General features: G+C 36.7%; 1 protein-coding gene across 11 annotated transcripts in view; it reads right to left on the bottom strand.

The window, feature by feature from the left end:
* The window catches only part of UBR3 (ubiquitin protein ligase E3 component n-recognin 3), a 117,196-nt gene that overhangs the window by 78,668 nt on the left and 19,291 nt on the right, over positions 1–19,237 (bottom strand). For 8 of the 11 annotated variants that reach the window (XM_055719044.1, XM_055719035.1, XM_055719036.1 and 5 more), the window contains exons 6-10: positions 15,080–15,146; positions 11,051–11,181; positions 5,679–5,907; positions 1,745–1,924; positions 826–959 (exon numbers count right to left, since the gene is read on the bottom strand). In XM_055719044.1, the coding sequence (XP_055575019.1) occupies positions 826–959; positions 1,745–1,924; positions 5,679–5,907; positions 11,051–11,181; positions 15,080–15,146 (741 nt within the window). Of the gene's footprint in view, positions 1–825; positions 960–1,744; positions 1,925–5,678; positions 5,908–11,050; positions 11,182–12,653; positions 12,785–13,571; positions 13,679–15,079; positions 15,147–19,237 lie in introns of those variants that run through there. The other 3 variants (XM_055719046.1, XM_055719045.1, XM_055719043.1) reach the window with 3 other exon arrangements.

Here is a 19,237-nt window from a genome sequence, read left to right on the forward strand (position 1 = left end):
AAAAGATAATTTAGGCTTATAAACTGATATATTCATAATGTATCAGTATAACTTATATTATGGAAGGGCTTTTGCAACTGCCCAATTTAAACTATTTTAAAAATGCATGGTATGCTCATGCACAATTTTTCAGTGCACAGTTCAACTCAGGTATTACTGTCTTATGGATGCTATTACATATCTCAATAAGCTAATTTCAAAGATAAGTATTTATTTCATAAAAAATAACCAATAAAAAGTTTTTTCACATTAAGTATTCCTATAAGCTGATAGATTCAATTTTTACTACAAATTAGTATCATTTGCAGTTTAGCAAATAGTAACAGCTCTTTGCTCTGGTTAGAAAACCATGAGATGTCAGAACGTAAGAGGCTTTCCACCTCAGGCTGTTAGTAAAACAACATGAACCCAGAAATTACTCCATCCCACATCATAATGAAGTATCTACCTGCAGACATAATCAAGATTATAATCTCATTAGGACAACTTATATATCTCCTTTCCTACTGAACGAAGGCAAAATGACTCAGATTTATCAAGTTCTTCATCAGATTGTTAGTTATTTATTCCATATGTACAGTCATATGGAATGACTGTACACATCCTGAACTTGTAGTCTCAGTTCTAGAGACAATATATTAGACACAAGCATGAATTCTATACTCACTATACACGGAATCCAAGTTGATCACAGTTTTATATATTCAGCAGACAGACACAGCAAAACCCAAGTGTTTTCAAACACAGAACAGACAGACCTTTCAGATCTGAGAACTCTAGAATAAGTCATGGATAAAAGCAATGACAGAGAAATGTTAATCTTACCCTAACTTTGCAGTGTGATAGAAGACCCCACATTGGCTGGGCACAGGCTTCCAGCTCAGCAGCAAAGGCAGCGTAGTATGTCTGTGATTCAAACTCCACATGCTCATTTAGTTCTCGTTTATTTAAGTTCATACCTTCAAAGATTTAAGCAGAGTTATGCAACCAAATATTTAACTAGGGCTAAGTGGAATGCAGTATTTTTAGTATTATGCATTCACACATCTATTGAGACAAAAAAACACAAACTGTAACAATATATCTTATCTAGCAGCAGAATAAATGATAAAGTATGAGAACAAGCAGCAAAGTTTGAACAGAAATAGACCAGAAAAGAACAATAGCTCTACACTGGCTAGTAACTGCACTCCTTGCTGTTCAGGTGACATTAACATGGACAGCAGCCCTTCTACTTTGAATTTCACTTAATAAGAACATTTAGAAGGAAAATACCTGGTCCTCCTTCTAGGCAGAACATTAATCAGTATTGAAAAGTTCACAGTTTTAAAATATTTTTTAAAGTAATAAAAAGTTTCCTCAGAGCAATACTTAGAAAAAGATTCAGATTTATCAATTAATTTACCCAATATTTAAATTTAGAACTTCACCAATACAACAATTCCAGCATAAGTTATGGTTTTTACTTTAAGTACAACCTGAGAATCCTGACACTCTGAATCTCAGTCAAGTTTTGCTCTTGTCAAGCAATTGCTCTTTAACTAGCCCACGTAAGACAAAGATACATTAGATCATTTCAAATCTACCTGTTTTCTAGAATCTACTGTTCCCTTCCAGGAATACAGACTTATGAGAACACTAATTAATTAAATATTTACATACAGCAGTGTAATGATTTTGCTACTGCAAATACTTAAGCTGTCTTAACATTCTTGTATTAGTACTGACTATAAAAGCTACATACCTTGAAAGAATGATACAAAATTCATCCATGTTACCAAAAGACCATGATCTTCCAAAAATTTCTTCGCCACACTTTGGTGTGAAAGTATGTTTATAAAATCACTAACCAGGGGCCAGTAAGTATTATTCTTCAGTAGTGCTTCCCCACAATTCACCACAACATGTAAACTATTTTCTTCATCTACATTTTAAAAAAGAAAAAAGTAGTATTTTTTTTCTTTTTGTTGTAATTTTTAAATGAAGTTACAAGCTAATGCAAAAATAACAAATAGGATTTACTATAATGTTGTGATCACACACATGCAGAGAAAACTGCAGAAAAGAAGAATGGTTATGTGGTACCTGAGGCTGTTTTCTCGTCACAGACTCGTCAACACAGATCCCACTCAGTAGGAGACATACTTTGAACAATATTGCAACCTTTGAAAAGCAGTGCATTAGTAAAACCATCCCAGCTATGCCTTTTTTGAATACGCTCAAGAAGTATAAAAAGACCAAACAGTATAATTCCTATTATAAACATCTGAAATCTGTTTTGAATTTGACATGATTCTAGTGAGAAGCTACCTTGCAGCACCCAAACAAGAAACTGGTGATCAAAATCTTCACTAGCATGTTGAATCTGAGGAGAGTAGAGAAAAGCATTTCCACCCTGAATATGGGACAGAGAGAGAGCTGATGCAGCCTGCCTGAGACCAGGGCAGGAAAGCATTCCCAAAAGAAGGGGAGAAGAAACTGGGGGGGGGGGGGGGGCAGGCAGAAGTCTCCCCCTCAAATCACAGTACATCCTCCACAATTATCAAATAAATCTCTTTATTTGATTTTCGTAAGATGGACCCTTGGAAAGGCCAGAAGGGAAACAGCATTGGTCCTGGATTCACAATCCAAGGGGAGTAACTTCTAGCACCCATCTGTCAGTCGCTCTTGTGTTTCAAGCGAACAGAAGAAAGAAAATCTTGTATCTGATGATCAGCCTTGGGGATGGCTCTTGTCCAGTTCAAATGCACTGAAGGACCCTTGTAGTTACTCTTTACACAGTGAAAGGGGTCATAAGCAGTACAGCACAGCCACAGCTGGAAAGACACTGTTATTAACAGAGCTCAGTCTCCAGCTGATGAGGTACATCTGTATCTGGAGTGGTTGCCTTTGGTATATATGTAAGCTTTTTTCCTCTCCTTTGGTGTAACTACTAAAGAAAATACTTTTTCTCTTTTTACTCTGAGGTTGTTTATTTTGTTGGTTTATTGCTACCAGGAGAAAAAAACCCAAAATTCCTCTCTCGCCTGTTAGGTCAACAGGTTTTCTATAAGTCACACAGTACTTCAATCTTGACAATTTTTACTTCCCAAGAACACAGCACAGAGAAATTAATCTGATCTCATCCTGAAAAATATGCTGCTTGAGTTGCACACAACTACAAACAGGTAACTTCTTGTTAAGATAATAGAGCTCCATTCCTTACGACTGACTCCCACCTATTACACTGAAGCACTGGAAGGAACAGGAAGCCAGAAGTGCTCTGTAGAGCTTCTCAAACTTCTCTGCCACAGTTGATCAAATACTCTTTAATCTCTCTCTTGTTATCTGGTACATCTGCAAAGAAAGGAACCTAGGTCTTGCTGCTCAGCTGCCTGGTTCCCACGTGCTCACGCAGCCTATCCAAGAAGAGGATAACATCTCAGCTGGCTCTGCCTGAACCCACTGGAGGACTTCACAAAGAGCCAACAGCTACATGTTCCTGATTTTATGTCCCAGTATAGATCAGACAAATACAAACTTACTTCAAACCAGCAGTGGCACGGCCTCTTAATCAGAGTTCTCTACAAGCCAGGGTTAACATAAGGTCGGTCAAAGGGGTGTTTTTTTTCAAGGACAAACAATTATCAAAATTTTTCCCTTGGGGCATGAATTCTTCTCCCATGAGAAATTCAGTAGGAGGAAAATACTGATAAGATGAAAAAAGTCTCTAAAAGCAGTGTGACATAAATCTTCCCAGGGAGCCAGTTTTATCACGTGCACCCATATTTCTCCTCATCATCCTTTCACACCATGTGTGAGAGAGGTAAGCTGAACTAGTTACACTTTTGAAGCTGATAAGAACACAGGTCCTAGGTCAACTGTTTCATGAGCACTGCTTGTCACTTGGCATCCACAAATACCCTTAATGAACTGTATACTTTTAACATGTCAGCTCTCCAAAAGACAATTGGGATCTGTGAGCAATGCAAACTAAATGTGCCATAGCCGATACAATCCCTGCTCCATATTCTCCTTGCTCCTCTCCAACATGTTTTCTTCACCTATCCATCAGCTGGATTTGCAAACTTTGTCTCATTCAGATACCAAACAACTTACTTGTTGCACTAGCTGCCCAAACAGAATTCTTCTCAACTTATCTCACCAGCACAGACTTCTGACAGACCTCTCACTATTTCCAGCATCGTAAGACATACCTTGAACTAAACACAAGATAAAAGCCCACAGAACTGCAAAAGAAGGCCAATGAGAATATGAGAGGGAAAAAACGCAATAAAAGTATTTTGTTAATTTTTTTCTGTTAATTTATAGTATGCCCAACTCGCCATGTATAAAACAGTGGGAAGAAAATGTGAAAATACTGAAAAGCACCAGATTGATGGAGTTTTAGCTAAGACAAATCACTGGTGCTGGGGAAAGGAGACAGGTAACTTTATGTCTTGGGATAGCTGTTCCAAGGGTAAGTCTTTCTCACAAATTATCACAAATACATCTGACATAACTTACCAGCTTCAGCTTATATAATTAATTACCAGGAAGTTTCTTCAGAGAATAGCTAATCACAGTCACAGCCTTTTTCTGTTTGGCTGCAAATTCTGATCCATTACAGAACCTTACCACCGTGCTAGGAACATCCCATGCTGTCCAACAAGTAACGTTCAGAAGATGCTTAAAAGTAGTTTCTACCAATATGGCATAAGTTTAGCAAAAGTCACTTGGTAGCCAAACTATTAAAGATTCAGCATTTTTCTTTGAACACTGTGAAACAATTTATGTAGGGCAACAGAAAAATTTCTCCTGTTGATGTGCAGCTAGACGACTGAGGATCTCCCATTTCAGTAGTTGTTCTGTATTAGGCTATACATAGAATGGGCTCAGAGATAAAGGATACTTTAGACAAGAAAAATCAGTTTCATGCAGAAGTCGATGGTACTTATTTGGCAGCAGCTGACAGCCTACCTAGAGAGTATTTTCAAATTCAAACTACGACAAAGAGGGCTGAGAGGGCTGTGGTCTGTTAAGTACATGAAAGCATGAAAACCAGCAAGATTCGTTGTGCCACCATTTTCAGATAAGGACAGGTAAACAAGGAGGGCAGAAGTAGGACAGCTGTTTTCACTAGAAAAGTTACACAGTGTACACCAGGTGAAATTCAAATTGCCACTCTATCAACAAAAATCTTGATCAAATTATTATATTTACAAAGTATGAAATCATTCTCCTCTAATTATATCGTTTCATTAAGGCAATCCCAGGTTAGAAAAAAAATTACCAATTTTAAATACTTCAAATAGCTTGTGAAATACTTTGAAAATGTTATTAAAAATCTTTATTTGCATATATAATTTCTCATTCAAATGAGCTTCACAAACAGCGTCTATGCATTCTACCCAACAAATGAAGCACCTGCAAGATAATACTCTCTATTTTAAACTACATAACATTCCTAAATAAGCAAACCCTACAAACCAAAGGATAAAATATCAGTATCACTCTTGATAACTATCTTTACATTTCTAGGAAATTTTGAGATTCAGACTCTACCATATATTGCTAGATACTGTGTATTTTTGGGAAGAGGTTGGGAGGTGGATTACCCACCAAAGAAAAGAGATTAAATTTCCCCTATAATCAATTTATTATCCACGGAAACAAGCAAACAAACAAAGTCCACCTACCTTGCAATTCACTTTTAATAAGGCAACTTTCCATCATATATAACAGAACAGTGACCATAATATCCAGCAGCTGACATTCTTCTGTTACTTGGCGTGCTAGTTCTTCATTGCTGAACAACTGAACACTGATATGCACAATTCTATTAGACATTGTGTCTGATTCATGGCTTTTCTTCAGTGTTTTCATAATAAAAGCATAATGCTGAACAAAAGTTTTTGTAAAAGCAATCTGCAAATCATAAAGAAATTTTGACGTTAACAAGCACCATACACAAATAATAGCTTTCTTTCATTATAAAATATTCCTTTACAAAAGTACAGTCAACATATCCTGGGAAACACCAGTTGCCATGACAAACCAAACCTGATAGGTCTAAGTATCCCATGCCTAGTTTCTAGAAACAACATGAAAAGACCTACGTATAGAAAAGGGTAACACCCCTCCAATCTTATTACCTTATCCCAAAATCTAACCTTGTTCTATACTTTCCACACTAAAAAAAACAGAAATGTTGAAAGAATATAAGGTCTCAGCATACCTGTGAAAGCAGTGAAGTTCTAATAATTAATTTAGGATGTAAAAAATGTAGGATAAAACAGGAACTAATGTCCTAAAATGAAACACTCTAAAAGATGAGATTAGTGGCGCCTAATAAAGCTGCCTTACCACTTACGCTCATCTACCCATGGAGTGAAGTTTTCACTCGTCTGTCAAGGATGACATTTCAACACCAAATTTCATCTGCTGTCAAAACATCCTATATTTTTTTTAATAGACCTTTAGCACTTTCTCCTCAATAATTAAAACCATTAGCAAGCTTTGCTGTTCTTCATATAACTGTTTGGGTATTTTTAAACCAGGCCAGCATTTAAACACATCAATACATATAAATCTTAGTACAGTTTCTTGTCCCACTCAATGGGCCTCAAATTGCATTGTAAAGCAACCTTTTGCATTGCATATACGTGTGCATGCCTGCCAGCTTCGAAATCATTGCTCACTTAGTACTTTAAGTTCTGAATTAACACCATCTGGACTTGCTTAGCTTAATAAGAAGAGATAATACAAGTTGCATAGTGAAAAAAATTTTCAGCTCAAACTCTACAATCCCTTGTCTGTTCCTCCTGGAAGTATTAACCTTTCACAAGCATAAAATTAGAAATTTTAAAACCACCCTCAGGCAGCTGTGTTTTCACCAGACTGTATACAAATCACTACTTCATTTTACCTGCCTCATACTCAGTGCTCTCTTTTATTTTTTTTATGTTATGGCACTACCATATTGTTCTCATTTAGAAAGTATTTCCAAAAATATCACAATGCCTGAACTCTGCTATTGGTCACAAAGACTGCTTCTTCCAGCAAGTATCCTCAAAAATAAAGCTGCTCATGCAAAAACCAATGGACCACGCTAAGGATGGGGTTATCACTGCATGAAACGCTACAACACTGCTTAACTTGCCTTCCTGTAGCTGGCCCACTGTGATGGATTCCTGTATAATAATTTGAAGTGTCTTCTACATGCAACACCCAGCACAACAGTAGTTGTTTTCAGCTAAATCCTTTTTGGAACAACATATTCATGGTATTTGCATGGAGTTAATACAGTATCATTCTGGTATTGCATGGCAGAACAACCCATTATGTAATTTCCTTTAAATTAAAGCTTGATACAACTTTAATCACCAGCAAGGACACTTATGACAAACATCAACACAGTTATGCTACTAATGTTAAGCCTCAGACAGAAATGATGCACCTGATATTTTAAGAAGTCTATGAATGCTGCTAGTAAAAAAAGTATACTTTCTTTATACATTACTTCTTCACACTGTATTATGTTTAAATAGGATTCCCAGATTCTGTGATCTAGGAACTAAGTTTTACTTGTTTTACTCAGCACTCTTAAAGTTGATTGCAAAACATAAAAAAAATATAAAATTATGGCTACTGTAGATTTGCCATCAGTACAGTATAATGATAGAGACTCTGTAATACACTTAAATGAAGACATAAGCATTACTCCTACATTCACTTGGAAGTTAAACAAATACAACCCTTTCCAATTTTGACAGGAAGAAAGTAAACTCATTTCCAGAAGTTAAAATGCTGAAATACTGTGATCCGTATATAAGAACAGGCACAGCAGGTCAAATCAGTCCATCCAGCTCAGTATCCTGTCTTTGAGTGGCCAAAGTTGTATACATAACTAGGGAAAAAACACAGAATGGAGCAAGAATGCAGATATTGACAACACTTCTTTCCAAATACCTATTCAGCTTCCAGCCATTTGGAAGAAGTGGCTTCCTAAGACAGACATGTTTTCTGTATACTTAATTACCTTCACTGACTTACTCTCTATGATCTTGTGCACCTTCTAAATTTCTAGCCTATGGACAAGAAGTTAGTTTTTTCATCTAGATTTTCCTCTCGGTGGCCACCCAACAATCCCAGATCTTTTAGGAGCCTAACATCAACCCCATGGCTCAGTTAGAACTTGCATCTCCCATGTTTAGGATTTCAACATTTAAAAAAAAAAAAAAAAAAAAAAAAAGTTCTGCCAGGTGAAAGCTGTGCTAAAATTAAGTTTCCAGAATAAAAACTCTTCCACAGAATTTGTATGTCCAGGAGTTAGCAAAGCCCTATTGCTGAAATAGCTGGCTCAATATTCGCTATGGGAGGTGCTTGACGAGGCACAGCATTTCTGATAATTATGTTTGTTGATTCATTCTCTCTACCAGATGCTTTTGCATTTCTCTACTTCCAGTATTCCAGATTTCAGCAAGGTTCTGCTCTTGGATGATTTACATTCTTCCATCAGCTTCCTATTTATTGCCAACCCCTTCTTTGCCTTTTCCTTGGTCACGTGAAGATCAGTTCTATTTCTCTGGCCTTTTGTTTCTCCTCTTGCAGAAACCTTGTCCACACTATACACCTCTAATTTCTTGGAAGTCCTGGTAAATTTATCTTCTGTTTTCTTTTTCTTCACTTCTAAGTTTCCAAGCTTCAAACGTCAGAGACTGCTGGAAAGGATGCCTGAGGTACAAATCCTGTAAGGCAAAACCAACACTGTTTATGTTGTCTCTCTTACATGCAAAAGTGGGGAGGGGAAGAGCTAGTTAACCCAGGGTTTTAGACCACCCCTTTCAACACCTCTTTTTGATACTGAGAATCCTAAAAGAGAAATTTGTTCTCCTATTTAAAAATAAATCTGTGCAACAGAGACTGCTGGTGGCTCACCAACTGCTGCATAGGGCATGGTGGATTCAGTCAGCTCTACTACGTTTATGCTGGAGGTCAGAGATTTCAACAGTGTCACAGTACACACCAATAGCCAGTTCTGTGCTGTTTCTGACTAGCTCACCCAGTTTTATCAGAAAACCAACCCAGCAGAATTCTGCTGATTTAATGAGCTAAATCAGCTCATGAAGAATCAGACAAATTGCACAACACCAGAGACAGAAAATTTAAGACAGTACATGTGGTCTAGATAGGATGGGAGAAAGTAGCAGAAAGCTGAGAGATCACTTGGAACAGTTGAGTTCCAGCCGTTTGAGAATGCAATATCATTAAACAGCAACCAAGCTTTTCCTTCATAAAAGCTAAAGGGAAGCTTGAAAGCAAAAACATTCTTCTAATTCAGTGCAAAATGGTACATTCTCTCTGTACATGTAAAAGCAGAGCCACTTCTTGTGAACTAGCCACAATCCTCATAGATATGTTTAAAATTCATGCATCGTTTATAGTTTTGCAACAAAGCACAGACATCTTGGGGAAAAAATAGTGGTACTGCCTCCCTAGTATTGCTGTGTGATACATTTCCTACTCTGAGATTCCTTACCACTGAAAAATACTTCTTCAACAACAACAGCAATTAAAATAAACACAGATTCTAAAAGATTTCCAATACTTAGGATTCGTGCTAGTAAGAAAGTTTGTGTATAGGAATTACCTGTTTAATCAAACACAATATGAAACTGGTAAAAAAACCCCAAACAAACAAAACCAGGGAACGTTTAAATAATCTTTTGTCCAAACAGACAGTATTGGTGGGAAGAAGATGGATTATTTCCAGACAAAGGTGGCAGCCAGCAGAGAAACCAAATATACCATAGTCTCCATTTTGAGTACATAGTGAAGAAAGATTGTGAACATGATGAAAAAAGCCGCTGTGGCTTGTTGTCAAAGGTAAAAAGATCCCATGATCCTTAAAAGTTGTTACTACATGGTATTGTAAAAAGGTAAGCACAGCAACACTTACCAGATTCCTCTGCATGCTGCTAGCAGCTGGGTGTTTTTACAGGCAGGAGTTTAGCTGGCAATGGATCAGGAGAACTGGATATTCACACGGGTCTCGAAATATCAAGAAGAATTCAAGCTTCATGGCAAGGGATCATCAGTTAAGAAGTCCTCACGCCTCCTCATGTATTAGCTGAATCCGAGACCAAGATGAATCTATGCTGGTATCCCAAATCAAAATGGTGTCTTGACATGGACAGAGTATTGCTGGAGGCCCTTATCTTTTTCTTCCTTCCACGTTCATATCCTTTGCTTTGATCCAGCAAGGTTTTAAGGGGGTATGAATACAGGACTGTCCCATTATAAACACATATTTTTGAAGAAATCTGCATGCCTGGATGTCAGGATTTCTTGAACTTTGCCTCCCAGCAGGGATTGAGAAGGTCCAAAATATTTGCATGACGCAAAGGTATGACATGATCAGAGGAAAATGTTAAGCCTGATTGCTATGTATACTAGGTCTTGGGAACATGTAGAGCAAAGAACCAAACCTGGCTGCACATCAAGATTTAAAAGAGGAATATGACATCCAGTCTCCATGACTCCAGGCCAGGAGACACTTGGTATGGACAACTGCAAAATTCTGTAAGGAAGCACATGGAAGGCTGCCAAAATCACCTAGGGCATAGCTGCAGCAAGAACACACACTGCAATGACCCATATGGAGAAACCACTGCCTACTAGAACAGCTGCAATGGGAATGAAGTCACCACAATTATTTACCAGTCATACCACACTACAGAACCATTTAGTGCTGATCCCCATCTTCTAATAAAAACCCAGTTGACAAAGTAAAACAACATAAAACCAAATCCAACAGAGACAAAAAGGAAAAACCAAACCATATCAAAATTTATACTGCTGCTCCAGAATTATCCATCTTGTTTTGTCCACATCTCTCTTCAAATACTATACACTTAAGACTTTGTAGCAAAATACTCAAGCCAAGGTAAAATCATTATTTTACTGCTTATTATTAAAATACAAACATACAACATGGTCTCATGCAAGGCATAATACATACCAAGTACTTGTAAAAGGCATTTAAGTTTGAATGAAATTAGGCAAGTACCTTATAATCTTGATCTGGTAGCATGTTGAGTAAGAAAGTCACCATCTTCTGTGGAAACTCATATTTTATTGTCCAAAATAATAATTCTTCTAAAAAACATTTATGCTTCAAAACATCCATGATAGATTGATCTGCATGAAAGGATGGAGGAGGGGATGTGTAATGTAATAATTATTAAAACTAAAACCAATGACAGTGCAGTTGCACTGTATTATATAAAATTCAGTAACAAAATTTTAAGAACATCTTAATGCACTCTAACTTTTATTTAAAAAAAAAAAAAAAACACTGGGAAAATTAACATGGCCGCCACTGCACAGTGTCAGTCTCTAACACTGAAAAGGACCTCCCAGAGAAGCCTGTGAAAGTTTTCAGTACAGTTCTATCAGAGTCCAGTCTTCATTGATTGCATACCCTACTGTAATAACTCCACTGATTGTAACTGATCACAGCAATCTGCACAGTATTTACACAGCACTTAATTGAGGGGAAATGCTAAGGTAGACTACTACTTAGCTGAAGTTAAAATAGCAAAACAAAACACAATTTATGATTAAGTGATGAGTTCTATCACAACAATTATATTCTGTTTACAAAGCCCTAAACAAGCTAAATAGAAACAATAATGTATCAGTTATTTTTAAAGCAATATATGTACTGATTGACCAACCACAAAGTTGTTGGTTGGTTGGGTTTTTTTTAAGATAAAAATTACCATAATCAGACAATCAGGCACTAGGCTCCTGATGGTACCAGAACAGTCAGCCTCATTTTTCCTCATTGAATTCCTGGCCATTCACCCTGGCCCCTTACTCACGCTAACAGTACAACCCTGCGGGGTACCTACATAGGAACCAAGTAAGTTTCCATTCTGTCAGCTGTGTTCTCAAGCAGATCAGTTGCCTGATTGCAAAGCTGCAGAAACTGACCTCCACGAGAATAAACTGTTCATGAAGCTATTGTCTGACAGAGCATAAATCATATGAATTCTGTTTAAAAAAATACTAAAATATAAAAACTCTTTAACGTCATACTTCAAGAGGTTGATTACTTAGAACTACAACAGGTATTGTTCACCCCCACAACATATAAGGACTAAAGAAAATGATAATACTAATAATAATGCTCCTTTATACTTATAAATCAACTAGACCTGAGGATATATCCATACACATAAAATACCATGTTCCGATGGGACTGTATCAAGTGCTCCCATCAGTACAGATTCAAAATCACCTAAGCTCAGTATCATTTGGCCTTGAAGACTTGCCTCTTCACTGAAGTATGACAGCTTTAGGGACTGCACTGGCTAGCTTTGTGCCTATCCTAAGCAGGACAGGTATTTGTGCTTTTCCTAAGCAGGAATTACCTTCATTTTCCACCATTACCAATCAGGCCAAAACACCTCAGGAATTGCAAAAGATCATGAGAAATAATGAATAATTTAAATTTTAGGGATCTCCTCAAGACTCCAGCAAACCACACAAAGAAAATAATATGTTTTATTCAATATATTCTACAAGTGTTGAAACAAAAAATTACCTTCACAGAGTCATGAAAGATATTTTAATGTTAAAATATTTTGTAAAGCATCACACATCACCTACTGCAGCAAACATATGATGATCATTTACGTTCTCTTCCTCGTCTCTTGTTAAGAAATTGCATATGAGATTTTACTGCCCATGAAAGCTTGGTAGCCATGCAGACTGAAGTCCTCTGTCCACAAAACAGACAGCACAGGTTTAGGTACAAGCCAAATGCCCCTGAGTGAGAACACCAGGCATAAAGACAAGTGATACAGCACCTTATCTCTCACTGATGTGCAGCTTTCTCTGACATGTATCGCAGTTGAACAGTGCGTATCAAATTCTTTATGCAGCAGTTTCAGAAAGGGATGGAAGAATATATATCCATTTATACCTGCTCCAGAATTTAAGTAGGCAGAATGCTCTTACCCAACTTGGAAAATTTGTCAAGAACACTGGGACTAATGTTCCCACTCTTGTGAAAAGCACCACATGATTTTAAATTTCTTTTAACAAATAAAAAAAAAATAGTGCCTGTGGGTTTAAAATTGTCTTAAACATCTGGTATTTCAAATAGATGCAGGATGCAAGTTTTAAAACAAATAAAATAAAAAATTCTCTCAGTACTCAGTCCCATACCTGTATCAGTGAACTTCAGCATAAAACCTGTATTTTCTTTAAAGAAACATTTTATTTTTTCCTCATGCCACAAAAGACCCCATAGACTATTGTAAGCGTCCTGCTGGAATATGTGTCTTAGCACTGCAAGATATCCCCAGTATACAAATAACCCTCTATGAAGACAGTACCACTAAAGACCTAGGATGGGACAGGGAGTCTGCTTATATGGAAAAGGTAAATCTGTTTTTATTCAATACTCAGTTTTCTAAAATTTTCTTTTCATACTCTTATTTTATACCCTATTGGACATAAAATATGAATACTGAAAACTTCAGAAAACTATTCAATATTTAATAAAAACAGATACTTACCCTTCCCCCATTGGCAGACTCCCTCCTCTGGGGCTGATATTAGGAGCTATCAACAGCATGAGCACAGTCCATGTTGGGATGCCTCAGAGGGGGAAGACTACAATCCTGGGGGGAAATGAAATGTTGAATTAAAGTATCACTTTCCCTGAAATGCTTCTGTTGACATTGGGTTTCAAATCTGGCAGCTTCTAAACCTGAGCTTCCTTCCTGCCTATTTCCCATAATCAGTTATTATGCATCAGAAACACAGCATTTTTTCTTGTATTACCCGACTCTTAATTTATCTTTTAGACAAGCTAAGAGCCTCTAAAATTCAAGTGTGAGAGCTTTCCTTGGATGTCTCTTAAGTTTCCTGCATTTCTCCAAAACTACCGCCTCTTCCACACAATTATTCTCTGCCACAATCTTTCACACACCATTTCTAAGATCACCTCTTAACGACACCATTGCCAGAAGATTTAATTCTCTGCTTTTCCAGCTTCCCCATCTTTTTTCTTCAATCTGAAACCACTAGAAACAATCAATCTTACTTTCCCGTACTCCTCACAACACCTTCATAACTTTTTACTGACTTCACAAACCTTTGCATTTCAAATTCAAGTTCCAAACCTTCACTCCAAAGCCTTTCCAGAAATTTTATTCCAACTTTCACTACAGTTCTTCCACTCAAATGTTCTTTTCTCAAGGCTTGCAATTTCTCTGTGCTGCCTATGTCAGCCTCCCAATGCTCATATAAAAAAAATAAAGAACACTTTTTTTGGTTGTTATTTAAAAACAGAGTTTAAATATTATTATTATTTAAGCATTTTTTTGCACAAAAACATGTCAAGGACAAGCACAGGATAAGGCTACCTTGTCTCTAGCCTAATGTCATTCTGGAATTAAAACACACAGGATAAGGCCACCTTGCCTCTAGCCTATGGTCATTCTTGAATCAAAACTTGCACTGACCTCAATGCAAGTGCTGCTCAGGTTGGACTAGAAATTGCACAGAGGACTAATTTCAATCTAGGAAAATAATGGAGTGGTTCAAAGGAGACTTCCTTCAAGTATCTCTTCTTGAACATTACTAGAACAGTACAGAAATACCAACCAGAACCAGAGAGAACCATTCTTGCCTGGCTGAGAATAAAATCACACTGTACAGCGGCATAATGAAAAAAGAATTGTTAAGAACAAATACATCAAAAACTTTTTTGCTAGAGCTGTTATTGTGACCTTGCCAGCCACACATTGAAAATGGCATGAATTTTTAGAGGTCAACTTACAACACCAAGGTGACAAAATGACTGGTCAAACAAGAGTCCCAGACAGTGGTACTCACTCAGGGGAAATCGAAGTTGCCAATTACAACAATTTCACTTGCTATTCTTTTTCAGTCTTTGCTATATTTAATACCTGTCACGTGCAGCACTACAGTGCTTGGGAAGTGAACGAGTATCTCTAGATAATTTTTAAGATAGACATAAAGCAAATATGATAAACTGAGATCAGTGCTTTATAAATACCTTTGGTGGTGCTGCTTAGTTTCACTCTCTTGCGCTTGCCCACACCTTGGCTACCATCCTGGTCCTCCTGGGGTAGGGGAAGAGTTTAACAAATTCATAATCGTATATTTAAAATTTTATTGCCAAGAGATGGTATGCTCTCAAAATTCTGGTTTAACTATCAAGTTGAAACAGAAAAGCCCTGAATATACTCTCTTACCAGAAAAATACTTTTATTGTTTACATGAACCATGGACTCTGTGCAACTCATTAGAAAAAACAATTTTTTTAATTGCCTGTTTTCCCCTACAGGCACTGTTATCATCTGCAAGTTCAGACATCTCCATCTATTTATTTTGTAAGGTTACTTGCTTTGATTTCTGAAACTGATTGCTACTAAAATGTTTAACACTAGAAAATTTCTAAATGTTGCACATCCAAGGTTTCACCTTATTCACCTGTAGGGTTTGGAGTTTTTTGTTTCCAAAAAAAAAATCAGCCAACATATTGGCTATTAAAGGTGGCGACACAGACAATTAGCTAGACATTTTCTAATTAATATAAAGATTTGATGCAAGAATTAAGTATTTTTGACACCTTTAAGAGGCCAATTCTAATTGCTGAATTCTAATTACTCATACTCTACAGAATAATGGAAACACTTTACACAGATACTCGTCATCTGAAGCTTTCAAGGCACTCTGCAAACCAAACAGCAATGACTCCAAAATGCAATGCAAAACATCATCACCACCACCTTACAAAATCTAACACTGGGTGTGAAAAAAGAATGTAACAGTACAGGACTATATTAAATGCTGCATGGATCTCTACTAACAATGGTAGTCCTAATGAAACTGTGGAAATAAAGATTCCTACTGGATCTAATAAAACGAGAGATAATTAATGTAGATATCTACTGTTAAAAATAAGTAATCAATATCCTTCTCCTCTAGGCAAATGCCATATTTTACTTCCAAACTTCACTGGAATGATAAAGAACCTAATACTCAAGAAGGGACTATCCTTCCTTGGGGAGCAAGATTATTCATTTTATATCCAAGGACTGACCAAAAGCATCATGTTAATGAAAGGTCTGAATTTTCCTATCCCTTCAGTACCTCCATCTGAAAATTATTTTTAAGATGGACACACATCTGAACTCTTAGGTATCCTGTGGTCTTTGTGAACACACGCTACTTTTGTACTTCAATCGGGAGCCAGTCACTTCTCAGGATGTCGCTGCTGCCCACTCCCCCATCAGAGGAGCCAAGTACTCTAAAGCAAATATCAAATCTGTTGAGGTATTAATATGAACTGCAGGACTCTGCAATTTAAGTCTCCTGCCCTGAAGAAAAGGGATCTAAATTCCTGTAGCTGCAAAGTTGATAACTGATCAAGAGACTGGGCTCAAGACCTCTTCAGTGATATCAGTTAATCCAGAGAGTTGCTAGAGGGGCCTTAACCAGAAAATAATTTGTGATTAATGTGTTGGATTCTAGCCTCCAACACCACTACTCTGGTAAACAAAATGCATTTCCCCTTCTACAGTATGAGAATGGCTTAAACATATAACAGGCTTCATTGCAACTTTTGAACTGATTTCACTAAAATGAAAAATCAAGTGACTTATGAGAAATATTCTCTTAAGCCTTTTTTCCCCTCAATAACATTACACCATTGGTTTTCATTGCTTCAGTAACATAGGATTAAATCTTAATGTCAAGTGCAGGAGTTTCAACAGCTTTGAGATAGTGATTGCAATGGCACATGGTGTCTGCCAAGCCCAGGGATGAAGAGAATGAGTAAGCAAATGTAGAACACCTTATTTTCACCCATTGGATAATGCTGTGTAAATATACCCAGATAATAGCAAAGATCTATGTAGATTTATTTACTTTACATAATATAATATTCAGCAATATGCCCAAGGTGTGCCACATCTGTTATAAGTTCAGAGAATAAACTTCAATATTACATACTATACATAGATTTTTGTACAATTACATTAAACAGCAATTGGAGTCAATAACCAGGTAATTGAGTAATAAAGCTTTCAGTGCTCATTAAACTACAAGGGCAGCCAAACAGAGCTATCCAATACAAAAAGTTTTGTCAGCGTGGTAAAAGCATTCACAGACTGAGTCTTATTTGATGCCTTGGAGCAAAAAAAATCTTAAATAGGAGGACAGGTTTAGAGGGGGATTTTTTTTTTCTCCTTTTGGACAAAGGAAAAAAAGCTAGTACGGGAAACTAACGGTGAGTTCTCTCCAAAGTAGCAGAGGAGAGAACACAAATCATTTCAGAAGTAAAGCACAAGTGAGCCAATACTGTTGGAGGGGGCGACAGGAGCAGGGCAGAACAAACCAAAACAACCCAACACATATCCCAGGACACATCCACCCTTCGGGTTCATTTTTAGCTTAGAACCATCTACTATTGCAGAAGTGAAACTAAATACTGAACTACGCCAAACTTTTCAAGCTATTTAGCTCCCTGCAGGAGCACTGATCTAATTTGTACCTATGTAGGTTTTGTAATTTAGACTTTAATCTGTGAAACAATGCTACCTTTAAGACTTACTTGGTAAGAAAGAACATTAACCTTTCTGGAGTCATCTTAAACACTAGAAGAAAGAAGTCCAGTTGAAAGTGTATTCTTCCCACATATCTTAATTAAAACAGTTTTGCTCTGCCATAAGAAGTGTAATAAGGCATTTTAAAAAAAGGCTTTAAATGCCCTTTGTATCTTAGAGTGGAAGGCAGGGGAGAGGAAGAGAAGTCATAAAAAAGGTAACTTTTTCCTAATTTCACTAGGAAGCATTTCTCTAGTAACATCATTTTCCTAATAAGCACTTCAGCCTTCCACCTGCAGTTTTGTTTTAATTTTTGGATGAAAGGACTGGACTTCCTTTTCAGCAATTCATATTTGTCAAGCAGACCATGATTAAGAAAAAGATTATAAAATAAAAAAATTAACTTTCTTCTGAGATGCCACTAAATGAGGGCTTTCTGGTTTAACAAAAAAAAAAAAAAAAAAAAAAAAAATCAGGAAAATTTGACATTATTTTTAATTGCATCCCACACCGTATAAATGTGATTTTACTAAAGATACGACAGGAAAACTCAAAAGTGAAAATATATACTAAAAAATCTACATTTTGAGTGCTTACTGTTTTATCTGCATGTTACCTCTTCATTCTTTTAAAAAATTTTCTCAATACAGATTTCAGAACAGCATCTTATGCTTTTTACAATGTATATTAACAATGTAATTAATTTCTTAAAATTTATTCCATCTATGTCAGTATATGCAGAATTTCTATTTAGAAAAATCACATCTGCAGTAACATCATAAAATACCTACATGTATCTTTATATACTGGAGATGAGAAAGAAAAATGTCTCCAGAAACAAGTATCTTTAACTAACAAAGCGTAATGCAGCTGCTGTAATTCCTCCCTTTTTTAGTCATAAAATATATTTTCCTTGAAAAAAACAATCTTTTCCTGATTTAAAAATTCCTTCTCCCTAAAATACATCTCTGTCTCTACCTCCCTCTTGGACTTCACAAAAGAAATGTCAGTGATATCCAATCTCTCTTCAGACTCCTGACAACTTCAGTTTACTTCCATCTCCTCATTACTTACAAGGGTAAAACAGAAAGAAGCATGCTGAGCCATTTTAAGTTTATTTGAAAATACTACTTCAGGGTACTAACATTAGCTTGAATTGCTGCCTTCTTTCATGGGCCTTAAAAGACTATCAGCAGTCTTTAGCAAGTTGGGGTTTTCTTGTCTGTTTGTCAAGCGATAGTGAAAAAACAACAAGCAATACTTTGAAAAATGCCAAACTATAAATAGCACTGCTGAAAGAGTAACAGATGCTGTTGTGCTCGTGACAGAAGCAAACAGGTCATACAACTGTTTTAGACATACACGAACAATTGTTTTTACTCCAATAGTGATTCACAGGGATTTCAATGTAAGCAAAAGTCCTAAGAAGAACTATCCTAGACATTATTTAAAGCTTGTTACACTACCCTACCAGAACGACTGCTAAGGCTTACCAGTTGAAATTAGATTTTAAATAGTAAAGGGGGGGGAAGAGAATAAATTGGTAAAGTAACTACCAGAATTTAACTCTCCTCATTAAATTCCACTTATTTATTACAGCTCAA

Source organism: Falco cherrug, chromosome 8 (assembly GCF_023634085.1).
Source record: "Falco cherrug isolate bFalChe1 chromosome 8, bFalChe1.pri, whole genome shotgun sequence".
NCBI classification, from domain to species: Eukaryota; Metazoa; Chordata; class Aves; order Falconiformes; family Falconidae; genus Falco; species Falco cherrug.